General features: G+C 39.1%; 2 protein-coding genes across 2 annotated transcripts; one reads left to right on the plus strand and one right to left on the minus strand.

Annotated features, from left to right (window-relative positions):
• Positions 1–3,420: 3,420 nt before the first annotated feature.
• Positions 3,421–7,105, minus strand: fpr1 (formyl peptide receptor 1). The gene is made up of 2 exons (XM_005924230.3): positions 6,986–7,105; positions 3,421–6,227 (listed from the first exon to the last, which is right to left on the minus strand). The coding sequence occupies exon 2, from the start codon at positions 6,214–6,216 to the stop codon at positions 5,080–5,082; it is 1,137 nt and encodes a 378-aa protein (XP_005924292.1). The 5' UTR covers positions 6,217–6,227; positions 6,986–7,105; the 3' UTR covers positions 3,421–5,079.
• A 5,699-nt stretch (positions 7,106–12,804) lies between these two features.
• LOC102302520 (trypsin-3) lies at positions 12,805–14,045 on the plus strand. Its single transcript, XM_005924228.2, has 5 exons — positions 12,805–12,892; positions 13,017–13,170; positions 13,271–13,533; positions 13,630–13,766; positions 13,845–14,045. The coding sequence occupies exons 1-5, from the start codon at positions 12,853–12,855 to the stop codon at positions 13,992–13,994; spliced, it is 744 nt and encodes a 247-aa protein (XP_005924290.1). The 5' UTR covers positions 12,805–12,852; the 3' UTR covers positions 13,995–14,045.
• The last annotated feature ends 1,828 nt before the right edge of the window (positions 14,046–15,873 follow it).

Consider the following 15,873-nt stretch of genomic DNA (forward strand, 5'->3'; position numbering starts at 1 on the left):
ATTTGACCCTTTGAGCGAGTATGGTTAAATCTGATTTTCTGTTCCTTTTAACTTATGATCAGAATTGAGACAGAGAATTTTTTTTGCATCAGTTACAACACCTCTACTGATGTTGTATTACAACTCATTTCTGCTTAACCCTGAAATATGTGCATTGAGTCCTTTTCCACTCCATGAAAAACAAAACTATAATGTCTTCATGGCAAGAGGATGTCACTAAATACTCCTTGAAATAAAAATGTAGAAGCTAACCAGCAAACCTAAAAAAAAAAAAAGAAAGTGTATCTATATAGAGTGCTATATGAAATGTATCTGTGAGTACTTTGAGCCAAACACTCAGTGGTCCAGAAGAAGATGGAGCAGCTGCTGCTCGCCCTCCGACATGATAGCAGGACAGCATTACACTACTTGTCTTGAAGACCCAAAAGGAAAGTCTCCTCACTAGCAGGAGATTTAATAATAGTGTCATTAAGGTGTATCAGGTGTAAAATTTACACTGTTGGCTCACACAAGCTCTGCCAAAGCTCCAGACCACATGAGCTCATAGCCCATGAAACAGTAAGGCATGAAACAGTTATAAATAGACAATATAATAATACTTGAAAGTAAAAGTAGAGCATATTTTCTGGAACTGCAGTTTCATTACAACATGACACAGTTATACAAATAATAATAATAATAATAATAATAATAATAATAATAATAATAATAATAATAATGAAGCGCACTCTCTGGACTATTCTCTTTTAAGTGAATAGTATTGCATTTGGTATATAACGTAAGTAATAAATAATAGGTGCTGAATTTTGCTTCTAATCTATGGAAGAAAAACATTCACTGATTCTAATCAACAAGAATGATTCCCCTGCCACCTACAGCTCAGTTTGAGGTATATTGTATTGATATCCCTGGAGCTACAAAGGAGTTGATTCTATGTGAGTTTGCAGTTTAACTTTGAGTGGGACATTTACATGATAATCCGTCCATCCATTTTCTTAACCAGTTCTCAATCAGTGGACAAAGAAAGAAATGAAGAAAGAATATATATATATTTTCCATAAATCATGAAGGTTGGGGTTAGGATTTAGAGCTACAGTTAAGGTCATCGCTGATGTTGACTTAGATGTCAGAGGGTTGACCTTTGCCTATCTCCATTTTATTAACTGAATAATAGTCTTTGACACCTGATTTCTATGAGACTCAGACCAAAAGTGCTTTTCTTTATGACGCATAAATCAGAATCAGAATCAGAATAAAGCAACTAAACTCATTTAAAAAAGATGGAAGAGTGAAGGAAAAAGAAGGAAAAAGAGGAAAATATGTAAAAGATACTAGTAGTAACTGACTCTTATTATATAAAATAGCTTATCAAACTCCATTTATTTACCAGCAGCCTGACTTCTTGACCAGAATACACTTACAGTGACAAAAAGATGGGGTTTACTGGCTGATTTGTACCCAAGCATGTTGCTGCAATTACATCATTAAAAACTGCAAATCAGCCCGTCTGTGCTCATGTCTTCTTCTCAAGACTGCTGCACTACATCAGTAAAGCAAAAGCGTAAAGAGTCCCTCTGCTGGACAGACATATACAGTGCAATGAAAAAAGCATTCGTACACTTCCTGATTTGGAAAGAAAAGCAACTGGACTTCTTTAAGTTGCTTGAAGACGTTCCACCTCTCATCCAAGAAACTTCTTCAGTTCTAAAGGGTCAAATGGTGGAGAGACCCAGATTTAAACCCAGTGGGAGTATCCTCCCAAAGAGGGATAAAGGACCCCCTGATGATCCTCTACCTAATCACACGAGCCAAGGTGTGAAAACGGGTGTTTATTGGGGTGTTTTTTGCATTCATATGTTTTAGTTACTTAAGATTACCAATTGTTCACCTAAATTTCTGTCATGAATTACTGTATTGCAGGAATTACTATACAAAAACAATACAAAAGCAGGAGCCAGGAACTAACAATCCAGGAAGGATCAGAGAAAACACAGCTTTGAGGTAGAACATGACAAAGAACAGGGAGGCTTAGACAATAAATACACAGCAGGTAATGAGGCTAAGGGAAAATAGGTGGGAAACATAACACACATGGGCAAATAGACTTAACTGTGACAGTCCTGGGTCAGTTTATCCAGTGTATATATTTTGGCCAAAGGTTTTATTTATTTAATTATTTATTATTTTTAAATATATTTTTGTTATTATTTATTTTATTTTATTTTTTTATTTATCCATTGTGATCCCTGGTTTGTTAAAGGTTTATATTCACTTCATGTGTTCTTTAGTGTTTTTAGGTTTGCTCCTAGTTCTCAGTTGGTTTAGAGTTTAGCTCTTTTCCCAGCGTTTCATCCACCGCAAAGTCCATTCACATGTCTGCGGTTTCCCTATTTAGTTCTGTCACTTCCTGTTTTATTTTGGAGGTTGTGTTCCTTTTTCATTATCTTAAATTTTGCTTCCTTTCTCTGGTCTGTTATTCTCTATTCTGTTCTATTTGTTATCTTCACTGCTGTAATCACCCTTTTAAGTATATATAGTTATTGTCTTCTCCTTGGTCTTTTTCAGAGTGTCAGTTCATTTTCCCCTCTTATTTTCCAGCTCCAGCACTCCCTTGCCTAGTATTAGTTCTCAGTTTAGGTTTCAGTTTCTTTTTTCCCTTTAGTTCTTTTTTTGTACTTTGGTCATCAGCCAGTTTTTTGTTTACTGCATCTACCTGTGAGTCTGAGTCAAAAAGCTCAAATAATCTCAAACAGCTTTATTAAACATGACAGTGAATTAGATGACCTCCACAGTCGGCAGATCGCTCCAACAGAGCACCTTTGGGTTTTACATAATGGATGTGCAACCAACAAATGTGTAGCAACTGTGTGATGCAATCATGTCAATGTCCTCCTGAGAAACAGAATATCCATTTATGTCCTATTTGAACTACCCTGTTAAGGCCTGATCTACTAAATAGAGGACATCCTGGGCTTTCCATTGACAGCTTGTGTGTTTGGGTGGCTTCTTTTAGCTCCAAAGAGGAAGGAAGTCTTAGGAAAAAGTTCAATGAGTAGATTCTTTTTGATATGGATCAAAATTTCCAATGTTTTATCCACTGCCTGACAACTTCACTGTAACACACTAAAGAGGGGAAACAGATTGGAGCCTACTGACTGATTTAAGGCCTTTAATTGTGCAAAGTGGTTTAAGGCAGTAATCACTCGATTAAAAGCTACAAATCAGTCAGCATGAGCTTATCTTTATCTTTCAACACTGCTGCGATACTTCTCATCAAAGGTATAGCAATATAATGTTATTTTAATAACTGCTATGTTTCTCAGTAGCATCCTTTAACCCTCTCAGGCTCAAATTAAACTTTTTGTTGCTAATGCACAACCAAGTCCTGCAGTGGTACTTCTGAGTAAAAAAAACCTCATAAAATATGTATGTGGGGTAATCAGGTTGTTAGTTTTTAACTGTTGCAAATCAGCAACACCTGCCTTGAGAGGGTTAAATATTCAGTAGAGGGAAATAAGTTGTTTTCTGCATTCATGTTTTGATAATGAAATGAGATGTAGGTCGACATTATCAGTGGGAAAGCATTAAAGCCAAAAATGTTTTATTGATGCAAATAATGTTGACAGAAATATTCACAATAGTAATACAATACTTATAGACATTTAAAGACAAGTAGATTTGGCCATTTGGGATTAAAAAAAATTAAAAAAATACATTTTTTTCTTATAGTGGAATCAAGATTATATAATTTTGACGACATGCTTACCAAACTCATAACATTTTTACCGATTGGATGATTATTCATTTGATAGATCGAGGACTGGCAACAAGGCTGACAACTGTTCCTTCTAGTTTAGTTGTTGAGGTAAACCTCCAAAAGGCTGATTTTATCTCTGAAATTTAAAAAAATGTAGATTTGTAGTCTTTTTGGTAACAAACAGAATTAATTAATATTTGAAGAATTATAGCAATACTTATGAAGGCCACAGACATTGACCTCTCACTCCCTATCAGCTTTCCAGTGGTTCTATAGTCAGTATGTATCCATTAGATCTGTTGTTCATTATACTCAAATAAATAAATACTAGAATAGATTTCTGTCAAATGAGAATTTGATTACAGGGTTACACATTTTACTTTCATATGTACCTAAAGGTGCCATTTGTTTTCAATATTGTGAGCCAGTTTTGTCATTTACAATCATAATTTTTATCAGTTAGTTCACTGGTTCAAAACTTTTATTTCAAACTCCACCATTTATACTGGGCAGAATCAGTTTTGTAGATTCATCTCATTTAAATTCTGTTGTATTTATGTAGTGACAAATAATAACAAGGGTCACCTCTAGGTGCTTATTTACAGGGTAAAATTTGATAGGTTAATTAACAGGACAATGTATTGTCTAGCAAGAAGCACAGTCTTTATTACTATGTCAGTGATCAGTAAAACCAGAAGTTAAGGCCTATTCTTGAACTGGTAATGTACTTTTAATCTGGTTTCTTTTATGTCTCATGCAGAGAAGAAGAAATTTACTGGAGTGTGAACAACAGAGGCTTCCTTCCTACAGATGATACATTGGTATTGCTTGTGTTGCATGAAGTCAACCACAAACAAAACACCAATTCTGAAACTAGTTTCTCTTCTCCAAAAATTTGCTGATCTTTTTATACCCTGAGTCTTAGAAAGTGTGACAGCAAAACTAATAAAACACCACACCTACCACAGATCGATACATTTAACTCAGATTGTGAATACCTTAGAAGTAACACGCATCTCATTTCAGGTGTTGCTATAAATACTAAATAGTTGCCACTGAAACAATTTTAACCATCCTCAATGCTTTAACACATAAATGAATTGCAAGCTTATTGTACAGTATCACTAAAACAAAGTCTAAGAGGCTGTAGCTGAGAAACACTCTGCTGTCACAACAACAAAGTGAAAATAAAGAGGAAATCCTCCTGTACACCTGACAGAGTAACTCTTTTGATTAAGAGAACTTTTGATTAAAAGTTGTTTAAAAGTGATTTGTTATACAGTTATTTCTACTCAGAAAGTTTATTCATGTCTTTAACGGCCTTATAACTCAGCATCAGAAAATGACTTATCTTTGCTGCGAGTGGTGACCATTGAGTTTGTATAGGTGTATGAGCGAGAAACCTCTTCCTGGAAGGCACTCTCCAGCACAATCAGGATGGATTTGCGGACTTTATCTTTAAAATCCTGGCCCATGAACACATACAGCAGTGGATTCAGGCAGCTGTTGAGAAAGGCCATACTGGTGGCTATTGGTAACCCAATTATGGTGATATCATCTAATATCTCACTTGAATATTCTGGCATGTAATTTGCCATCTCAATTAGACCCATGATGTGAAAGGGAGCCCAGCACAGAAAGAAAGTGATGATAATGGCAGCAATGATGTTAAAGGGGCGACTTGACTGATTGGCCAGTGTGCGGTTTCTTCTGAGACGATGGATTATAACAGCATAACAGGAGACAATGACAGTAAAGGGCACAACAAATCCCAGTAGGAAGCGTGTGAAAATCATGGCCTGATGACGAAACAACTGAGTGTCATTGTATGTGTCTTCATCATCAGAAAGAGCAAAGTTGTTGAAGCAGTTGATGATATCCTTATTGTGGTACGATGGCCCGATGTCCCTGAAGATGAAGTATGGAGCACTGAGAATCAAAGCCACCACCCAAACACACAGACTCACATAGGATGCCTTGCGTACATTTCGGTGGTTCTGAGCCCAGACAGGCCACACCACAGACACACATCTGTCCACACTGATCACCACCAGAATGTAGACACTGGCAAACATGTTCAGAAAGCTGATAGTGGTGTTCAGCTTGCACATGAACTTGCCAAAAGGCCAGTGGAAATCCAAAGCTGTGTAAGTCACACTCAGGGGCAAAAACGCAGTGAAGAGGAAGTCAGCCACAGCAAGGTTGAGGTACCAAACTGTGTTAACAGTTTTCTTCATCTTGAACCCGGTCACCCAGATAACCACTCCATTCCCGAGCACACCGAGGACAAAAGCCAGGGAGTACACAACGATAGACATGGTGTTCAGAGAATGCCTCAAATCGGCGTGCTCGTTCCTGTAGTCATACTCTGTGCTTTCATCATACATAGAGCCATTACTTCCAAAGTCATCTGTTCCATTAAAGAGATTTGGAGGGGTGCCAGTCATTAACTCCATCATTGTCTTTGAACCTACAACACAAACAAACATGAATATTAACCTTTTTATATTTTCCTGAGATTACTAATGACCAACAAAGCAAAACTCTTTAAATTGAAACATAGAAAGCGGTTCAGTCAAATAAAAAGAAAGAAAGGTTGCCTTTATTTCAATTCCCCCAAAAATCATACCGAAACATGACATAACTCCAACATGCCCTAAACAGGGCAACTCCATTATCCACCCATTTAGTGCACCCTAAAAGTAATTAGAGCAAATATTAAAAGCATTTTAATAAAGTTTACTTCTGCATGCTTTTTAAAGTTTAATTTAAAAAAGCTCAAACCTCCTCAAGTTTTGTGCAGCGTGCATGTGCAAATTTCCCACTGTGTTAAAATCACATGAACGTAAGTTGGGGTTTTTTTGGGTTTTTTTTTTTTTTTTAAAAAGGAGAGAAAAATACGGAAGAGGATTTAAGGTTTAACCACAGAGAACTACATGCAAGAAACAGTTCCCACGTATGAAAATATGGCTATACGTAATAATACTTACATTTAATACATATAATGCTTTGCTAATTGCATAATGTTTATATAGTTCACGGCTCCACAACACAATTAAAAAGCCCAGTTCCCGACGTTTTTCCAAAAAAAAAAAAAAAGCTCAACCATTCTAATGTGAGATGCTTCCCAGAAACACTGTATATTTCTTACATTTAATTTTCTTTTCCTACTCCCCCCCCTTATTTTTCTTCGTCTGAATAACAAAGCAGAAAAAACTACAATCCTACCTCTCTCGGCGACCCACTCAGATCTCTTATGTCGAACACCCTCCCTTTACCTCCGACTGGGCTTTGAAAAAGCTGGAGCTCAGATCGCGGAGTCGTTAAATATGTGACGTCAAATCTGGGACGGGGGGGTGCTGAGGTCCCGCCCTCCAACTACCATAACTCTCACCGACAATGAAATTAAATTAACTTCTCGAACTTTTGATTTCCATGCATCGCAACATATTCTAATGCACAGTGCTAAACCAGTAGTTTGTCAGTGATGACTTATTAAATCTGTCCACACAGAGTGGAGATTTAAGTGTGTGTTTAAAAGTGTTGCCTGCACACATTAAATTCAACCCGACAGTGAAAATGATGCTCTAATCCGCAAGAACTGCGCTAGTGCTTCACTAAAACTCCTGCCTCTGCAAGATTTTCTTCAAATGTCTGCCACAATTGTCTTCATTTTTCTTCGGGAAACTCCAAAAGTGAAAACCCTGAGTAACCAAACAACTAAATGTATAAATTGTGGGTTGTTGAAATGACTACCTGAGAAGGAGTGGAGCCTGGACTTCTCATACGCCCACCTGGGCTCCTGCTGCGTAATGTGTTTTTCTCTGCGTGGGTTGAGCTCATGTTTGCTTGTGGTTAAGTGTAATTGCTCTGTGTTGTTGACTGATTTGACATCTTTGCATGTTGGTATATGCATCTCCAGCCTTCCAGCATCTGTCAGTATCTGTTGCGCTTCTGTAGATAACAACCCGCAAAAAAACCCCCAAAAAATAAAAAATAAAATAAACAAACCTGATACTGGAAGCATTTTGGATATTTCAGTTATAAACTTGTTAGAATCAAATAAGCAAACTTTTACTTGTTAAGTAGACTTCAGTTTGTTGACCTGTAAATTTTGGATGGACTTTCAAGTTAAACACACTGGGATATGATGCAACACTTTTGGTCACACATCACTGAAATCCATGTATTTCTGAGGCATTTTACATTTAGTGTATATGCCAAAAAAAGAGAGAATGGGACCAGCAATCAACTCTAGACCTGATCACATGCCTTAAAAAAAGAGGAATTCACACAACTACCCTGGAGCAAACCTAAACTGTAATCCAGAGCAATTTCATTCATGACATCTATCTGGCACGTTCCTCTTCTTTGCACTTTATGTGTTTTCTGTTGTACTTTACGTGACTCTTGAGCTTCGAGAACTGAGAACTCATCAACAGTCATTCTTTAAATCAGTTTACCTTATTTTCTATGCTTACATCAACCACATCTGGACCATCAAACTGAATTATGACAATATCCAATTAATCAAGTTTCAGGAAGAAGAGGGCTGAATAGTAGATATATATAATAAGTTCAAGATGGTGGATCTAGGGAACTTTTAGCCACAGACAATGAAAATCAGTCTCACATCCCCCGAGTAAAGCCCTACCTTTCACTTGGGGGGGAATGTTCATCTGAGCTTAAATTCATACTCATATTTCCTCCCACATGGGCTCCCGCTTCTCTTGGTTTTGTTGTTCTGTTATCCACACATTTCTACATCTGTGTTTTATGTTTAGGAGCTTATCGTGTGAGCATCAATACTTTGTCTCTTCACCTTTCACATGGCCTAACTCTAAAGTTGCAGCTATACCGTTTTCTAAATTGGCTGCGGATTTTAATCCTCTGAATCAACCTGAAATACCCTCCCAAAATATCAGTCTCTAAAACAAATATTTGTAGCACCAAAAGAAACTCTGATGATACTAATAATTCAGGAAAACATCAAGCTAGACAATGGCGGTTATAATAAGTGAACTTGTTCTCACAGTAAAGCACAACGAGTTTTAACTCCTGTACAGATCAGATTCACACAGTTCAAACTTCTGCTAGAACCTGCCCAACCCAGAAACTGGGTCCCCCTCTAATGTACACACATCACACAGGAACTGGGTCCTGCCAGAAGTCCAGATGTGAGGGGGAGGAAGAAATGAAAGAAAGTTGTGGGAGGGACAGAGGGAGGAAGAAACACTACATGTGTGCGTGTATGTGAAGATGTATGTGCTCTCAGTCTCTGCATGTGTTCAGAACAACACCCTGATTTGAGTGTGTGGGAGGACCCATGAGTCTATTTTCTTTTCTTTTTGTCTTTTTCTAGCAGAGTGTATAAATATTTAGCAAGTAAAAAAAAATCCCCAGTGAGCGATACCTGATGCTCGGACCAAACTCATTCCATTAGCTACAGGAAACTGCTCGCATCTTTTCATCTCCCTTAAACACGACATTAAGCTGTTCAGCTCCAAAACTAAAGTACATGCCTGTTTTAGCTGAAGTCTAGACAGCGTTTAATTTTATCACGGTTCTCTTGAGCAACAGATCCACTATTTTTCTGCAAAAATGTGTGTGTGTGTGTGTGTTTTCCCCATTTTTCTGCTGTGCTGTTTTGTTACAGAACTTAAAGGCAAAGCATTTTGCTAGAGTCTGTAGAGGATATTAATAGCTATCTCAGGGCTATAGTTTGAGGGAAGCTTTCAGAGCCCAAGGCTTGATTTACCAACCAAACCTGCAATTATGTGTATGCCACACAAATACCAATTTGGGTGTGTAGAACAACCAGTGGAGGTTTAAAGAGAATATAGATTTAGCAGAGTGTGATGCACACTGTTGAAGTTTGGGGGGGGGGGGGGGGGGTGTTATTATTTAATACAGCAGCTGTGAGCAACTGTTCTGGAAGGCACACCAAACATATATGTACATTTATACATGTATCTTTCCCTGTCTGTGCATATATGTGCCTTTGTGTGTGGGATAGTGAAGTACTAATGACATACTGCAGCTTCCAGCGTCACTGTAATACACCCAGTATTTTGCTTTTGAGTGCAAAACAGTGTGACCTTGCAACTTTTCTAAACTCTAAAGAGGAATGTGTAAATTCCCGAGTTGTTTCACGGGGGAACATAAGTGTTGAAACTTCTACACCTCCATTACACTGCCATAAAGTCACAAACAGTGGGAATCTGCTGTGTCTTGCAACCTCAAAGGTTTGTTGATCTTATTGCGGTGCTGACTGGAAATCAAACCCTCATCTCACTTGTGGGGAGAGGTCAGGAATTTTGTTTTTTGAGTCAAAACCCGTGCCAACTGTTTTTGCTCATAAGGGTAGGAAATGTTATTTTTTTTTCCACAAATAAACCACACACAGGGAAAAAAGCTGCACCTCAGTAACCCAAACCACTTCCTTACATTCGTCCCCACTTTAAACCGCAGTCCCCCTCAGCAGACCTAGTGAATATGAATACTCAACCTCAGCTCTGTCTGACAGAAAACAAGCATGGCACTGCATAAGTCATACAGATCTGACACAGTGCTCTCTGTCTTGTCCGTCTGAGAGTATTTTGAGGTAAAGTGGAACGGGATTAGGGGAACCGGAAGTGGTTATGCAGGCAGTGCCAGATGGTGAAATAAATGGAAGTTTTTATGCTTTCCATATAATCTAAGCAAGCGTTAGGGTAGCAAATGTGGAAAAACAGATGCTGCGGTGTTGGAAATAACTGGAGGTCAATGACAGTCTTAGGCTGCAGAGAAAGCAGCAGTGCACTTTTTTTTCCCTTTCTTAATTACTTAATTCATCCAGCTGATCACATCCTGAATGATGTCTTGCAGATGTGCAACTAAACAGGCATCTGGCTATCATATGTGAGGCTGTCACAGATTTGAAACTTTCCAACAGTTAAATCAGCGACTTTGCGACTTAGTCTAATAAATACCACTGTGGGTTGCTGTGATGTCTTGCAGTGTTGTAACTTCTTTTGATATTGAGATGAAATTTGTCAGCAGGTCTTGTAAAATCTAGACCGAGAAGAGGTAAAGTGCTGCTCATATCGGGGAACAGATAAGCAGCCTGATGTGTTTTTTGACTTTGGTGAGTAAGTCCAGTAAGTCTACCAGCAGAACCAAGCAGCTGTTTCCAGTCAGAAAAAGAAGAAACGAAGATTCAGGTTGGAGGAGGAGTGAAGCAGACTATGCGAGTGTCTCATAGCAATGACAGGGTGAAGATCTTGCCTGTGCTGGATGGGAATGCGTTATATTTTAACCTTAAGTGTATAATCACAGGGTTTGGGTAAATGGGCCCTAACATTTCAATGTTTTCCTGTCTGGTGCTGATAAACACCTACGCTCACACATGAGTAACAGAGCTTTGTGCTTTTCAGTATATCTCTATTGTGAAATGATGACTCAGCAATAATTTAGCAGTGTTGGCTTAATATTTTTGTTTAATATTTTAAACTGGACAGATTAAAATGATTCACTGATTTCCCAAGGTACCAGACAGACTGTGTATCAAGAGCTTAATACTCCAGCAGCACTTGTAATTGTGTCTCTTGATGGAAGTACGTGAAGTTGTGCCAGAAAATTCTACTCTGTACAGTTTCAAGACAGGATTACTTTACGTTTTCTAGATTTACTTCTTTAATTTGCTGTGTTAGTAGATATTACTAAAAAGAACCAATGAAAGGAATACTTTAAAGGTCAAAAGGTGACATTTCAGTCCTTCTTCTACTTGTTCTTCTTCCTTTTTTCCTTTAGGGGCCATCTGCCCACATTACACCCGATCGCTAGAATCTTTCTCTGTCCACCAACCTTCTGCATGTCCTCCTTCACTACCAACATTGGGGTATTGAAGTAGTGAAGTGGGGTTTTATTATCATTCAATAAAAGTTGTGTATTACACATTTCTTATACTTCTCTTAAAAGTAATGGAGTTCGTTGCTTAATTGCTCCCCAGAGAAAGTTACTTGGTACACTACCTATTAGATTACTTTTACCTTCTGTATTCTGTAACATGACCTGAAATGCATTGTAACATAATAACCAGTCCCACAAACAAAACACAAATCCGTTTTCTAATGAGGACACACCTTTGATCTTTATTGGGGGTCTATGTGTGACCACAAAACTGACAAAAAAACCCAACCAAAGTTGAAAAGCAGCTCAAAGGGACTTCAAAGCGATTGTCACTGTGATGCTAGTGTGGAAACGTCTGCGTACACTCAGTTTCTTCAGTTGTGACACCAGCACCACACACCATGGGTCCTTTGCTAACTTTGTGTTAGCGTGCTGTCTGTCCAGATGTTTGCAAAGATCTGAAACTCTGCTAGCAGGATAATGCAGTTCTTTCTGTCCTATATGCAGCTATTATCCTTAGATGCAATAATAATATCACTACCATCTTGTAAACCTTCCCTTTCTCTCTTGCTGCTGTCATTCAGTCACAAATCCCTCCTGACACTCATCTCCAGGCAACAAATTTCTTATTCTACCTTAAATGAAAAAGGCTAACATTTATAGGTTGAATATTGCCACCTTAGTTCTCTTTAAATGCATTTTTTGCTGTCTTTGTGCTGAAAAATGGTACGTGAGCATCTGTAACCACATGAGCTTCACCCACATGCACAGTCATAACTTCCATTGACGTCACTCTGTGGGTCACTTGAAGGCAGTGCATGCCATGTATTCAATTTATGATAAACCTGCAATAAAAAGTATAATGTCACATGACTGTTCTGTGAAGAAAATGTATTTAGGCAAAAGTGAGCTTTAAACATGCTCACGTAATGCAGCACAAAGGAAATAAACAAGAATGCACACTGTAAAGTGTAGCACTCACATTGTTTCCTAATCCAAGCTATGTTCTAACTTGTATTGAACTGCTGTTTTGTTTCTCCTATATAGTGTACTTCAAGCACAGTATCACTGGGGAAATGTAACACCTGTTTAGTGTCTGAGGCGTGCCTCTGGTGGCCCTGAGAAAAGACAGATAAGAGGGACTGAAATACCTGAAACCAGGAGAATTAGGGTACATTGATCTGCCAGTGAGAAAAACAGAAGGCATGAAGCTTTTCCTTCTCCTGATTCTCTCTGGAGGGGCAGGTATAAAATCTAATTTATAGATTCAAATGACGAACACTCAAGTGTTAAGGATAGGATGCCGATTCACTGATAAAATAATTTTCTGATTTTGCCACTTATTTATTTGTATTTTTTTACTCTACAGTTGCGCTGGAAGGAGATAACAAGATTGTTGGAGGATATGAGTGCCCCAAGAACTCTGTGCCCTACCAAGTGTCACTCTTCACTGGGTACAACTTCTGTGGGGGGGTTCTTATCTCTGATGAGTGGGTGCTCTCTGCTGCACACTGCAAACCAAAGTAAGGCACACAATTCCCATCAAGCCTGAATCCAAGCAGCTTTAAACTTTAAAATGAAGTCGGGTGTAAGAAACTCTCAAAGTGGGCTTTGTTCTTTCAGCTCAAATCTAGAAATTCGTCTGGGGGAGCACAACATCTGGGAACCTGATGGGACTGAACAGCACATCATGTCTGCTGAGTTTATTCGCCACCCTGACTACGATTCCCGTACACAGGACAGCGACATCATGCTGATCAAACTGAGTCAACCTGCAGCTCTGAGCAGCTACGTGTGTCCTGCTGTGCTTCCTTCAAGGTGTGCCAGTGAGGGGACAGTGTGCCAGGTCTCAGGATGGGGGAATCTTCGTCCCAGCGATGAGGGCTGTAAGTTAAACTATGCTATACGGCCTATCTGTGTTGCTTGAACAGGCAGTCAACTCAGGTATTTTTAAAGATATTGATCTGTTTGTGTCTTTGCAGCAAGATACCCAGATAAGCTGCAGTGCCTGGAGGTCCCTCTCCTGAGTGATGACACCTGCTTTAACGCATATCCTTTCCAAATTACTGAAAACATGATCTGTGCTGGATATCTGGAGGGAGGGAAGGACTCCTGCCAGGTAAGATCAAAACAGGAAATGTTTATGCGCTGTGATAAAAAGGTTGAACCACTGAAAAATCATTTATTTTAACTCCAGGGTGACTCAGGGGGCCCATTGATGTGCGACGGAGAGCTCCAGGGAGTTGTGTCATGGGGGCACGGCTGTGCACAGAGGAACAAGCCTGGGGTGTACACAAAAGTTTGCAATTATGTTTCCTGGATTAAGGACACAATGGCATCTGAATGAACAGAAAAGATTCATGCCAGCTGGTTAATTTCAGTAAAGTCATCTACATGATGTGTGGTGTGTACATACATGTCTGTTTGTGCGTCATTTGAAGTTTCTATAAAGAGAACACGTGTCTGCCTTGTGCTTAATATTTTCCCAGGCATACGAGTTCTCTTTTAGACCTTACCTAGCAGTAAAGTGACAGGCAATGTGCTAAAACAAGTGTGTCCAAAGTATTTGGCTTTGAAAAGCCCACTTGTGTGTAATTCAAACTTTAGTATGTAAGACCGTAAATCAAGATGTCACGCAGGAATTTTATGCAGTGTGTGACACATCTAGCAGCCTCACATGCCGTCACAGCATTTGCAGTTACAAGCCCTGATTCAAAATGGCTTTACAATGAATAGGCATCCAAGTTTCATGCTCAGGGATGTCTTAGTAGTTAAGAAGCAAACCGAGCACTTAAAGTCAGGCAACAATAAATCACAAAGAGCAAAATACGCCGCCACACTCCTCTCTGTGGGTTGAAACTGTAAAGCATGTTGCACACAGGGCGACTCTCCATAATCACTGATTATAGTAGAGTGCTGCTGCAAATGTGGTACAGTCAGTTTCATGATGTATCGGTTTAGCGTTAATGTTAAGCTATCAGCTAAAGAAGTAAGCATCTGTCACAGCAGCACAGCATCAGGTGCACACATGGGAATGCTCGATTAGAAAATCCTGAAATGATTTAAGTGGATTTCGGTTTCCTGGGTGTGGCGCAGAGCAGCTGAGTGAGTCACCAGGCACTTGCTTGACCACCACATAAAGACCGGGACCTAACAAGGTTTCTGAGGACTTTTATCCTCCTCGTAGCCTCCCTACATACAGCATTTGTTTTATGGGGGGCACCCCCCCATAAAACAAATGCTGTATGGCATGTGGGGGCTGACATGTTTTTTAGAAAACATGATCCTGGTCGATATGTTTATTCTGGCAACACAGCTGTCTGTGTTTTGAATCCATCTGGAACCCCAGAAACCATGTTTATGAGCTACTTAGAGGTTATGGCAGGTTGGTAAAGGCATCTTCATCCTTCTGCAGTGCGCTTTAGAGGACACATTCCTGATGTGGCCACAAACTAATGCAGTTTAACCATCAGTAACTGTAAGGATTAGTCAGGCATATGATAGAAGAAACCACCAGTTTAGCCATGATCTTTTCAAATAAGCTCGGTTATGAAAAGGGATGGGAAGCAAAGGAAAAAAACTGAGGAGCTGAGTGGAATAAAAGTAACATGTGAAAAGCTTTCATGAACACTAAATGTGTCCATCTTAATATATAATAACAAAAACATTTAATAGAGATGATAAATTGAACTGACAAAACCATAAAAACACAGCTTAATGCATACACTGATATCATAAATCAGTATCATATGAGACATTGGCACACAAGTATTGCCATATACAGCTGGACTTTAGGAGAAGTTTAAATCAGGAGCATTGTTTGAAGAAGTTTCTGTTTGAACCAATAAATCTGCAGCACATTGTTGGAAAGATTCAAAAACATAACCATTAAGTGAAGCTTGTTCACCAGCCCTAAGCACGCATGGGCTCCCTGCGTGACATCAACGTCCCTGTGGCTGCTATTTGGGCATGTTGATGGCTACGGCCAGCTCAGAGGGTGTGGACCATCATAAGTGGTCAACAGAGTTCCCTTAAAGACACTCTCCAGGGATGTGATCATGTTTAAATCAAGAGTTGTAGGCAGCTGTGGAATAAATCATCTGGGAGAGTTTTCTTCTTCAGAGAGGGCAGACTGTTTTCAGGTGCTGGTGTCACATAGTGTGTGTGTTGTTAGATTATTCTGTTATTATATGTTACCTTATATATGTAATCAAAGTAGTTGAATT

This window comes from Haplochromis burtoni, unplaced genomic scaffold (assembly GCF_018398535.1).
Source record: "Haplochromis burtoni strain Fernald_Lab_line unplaced genomic scaffold, NCSU_Asbu1 Contig_76, whole genome shotgun sequence".
Lineage (NCBI taxonomy): Eukaryota > Metazoa > Chordata > Actinopteri > Cichliformes > Cichlidae > Haplochromis > Haplochromis burtoni.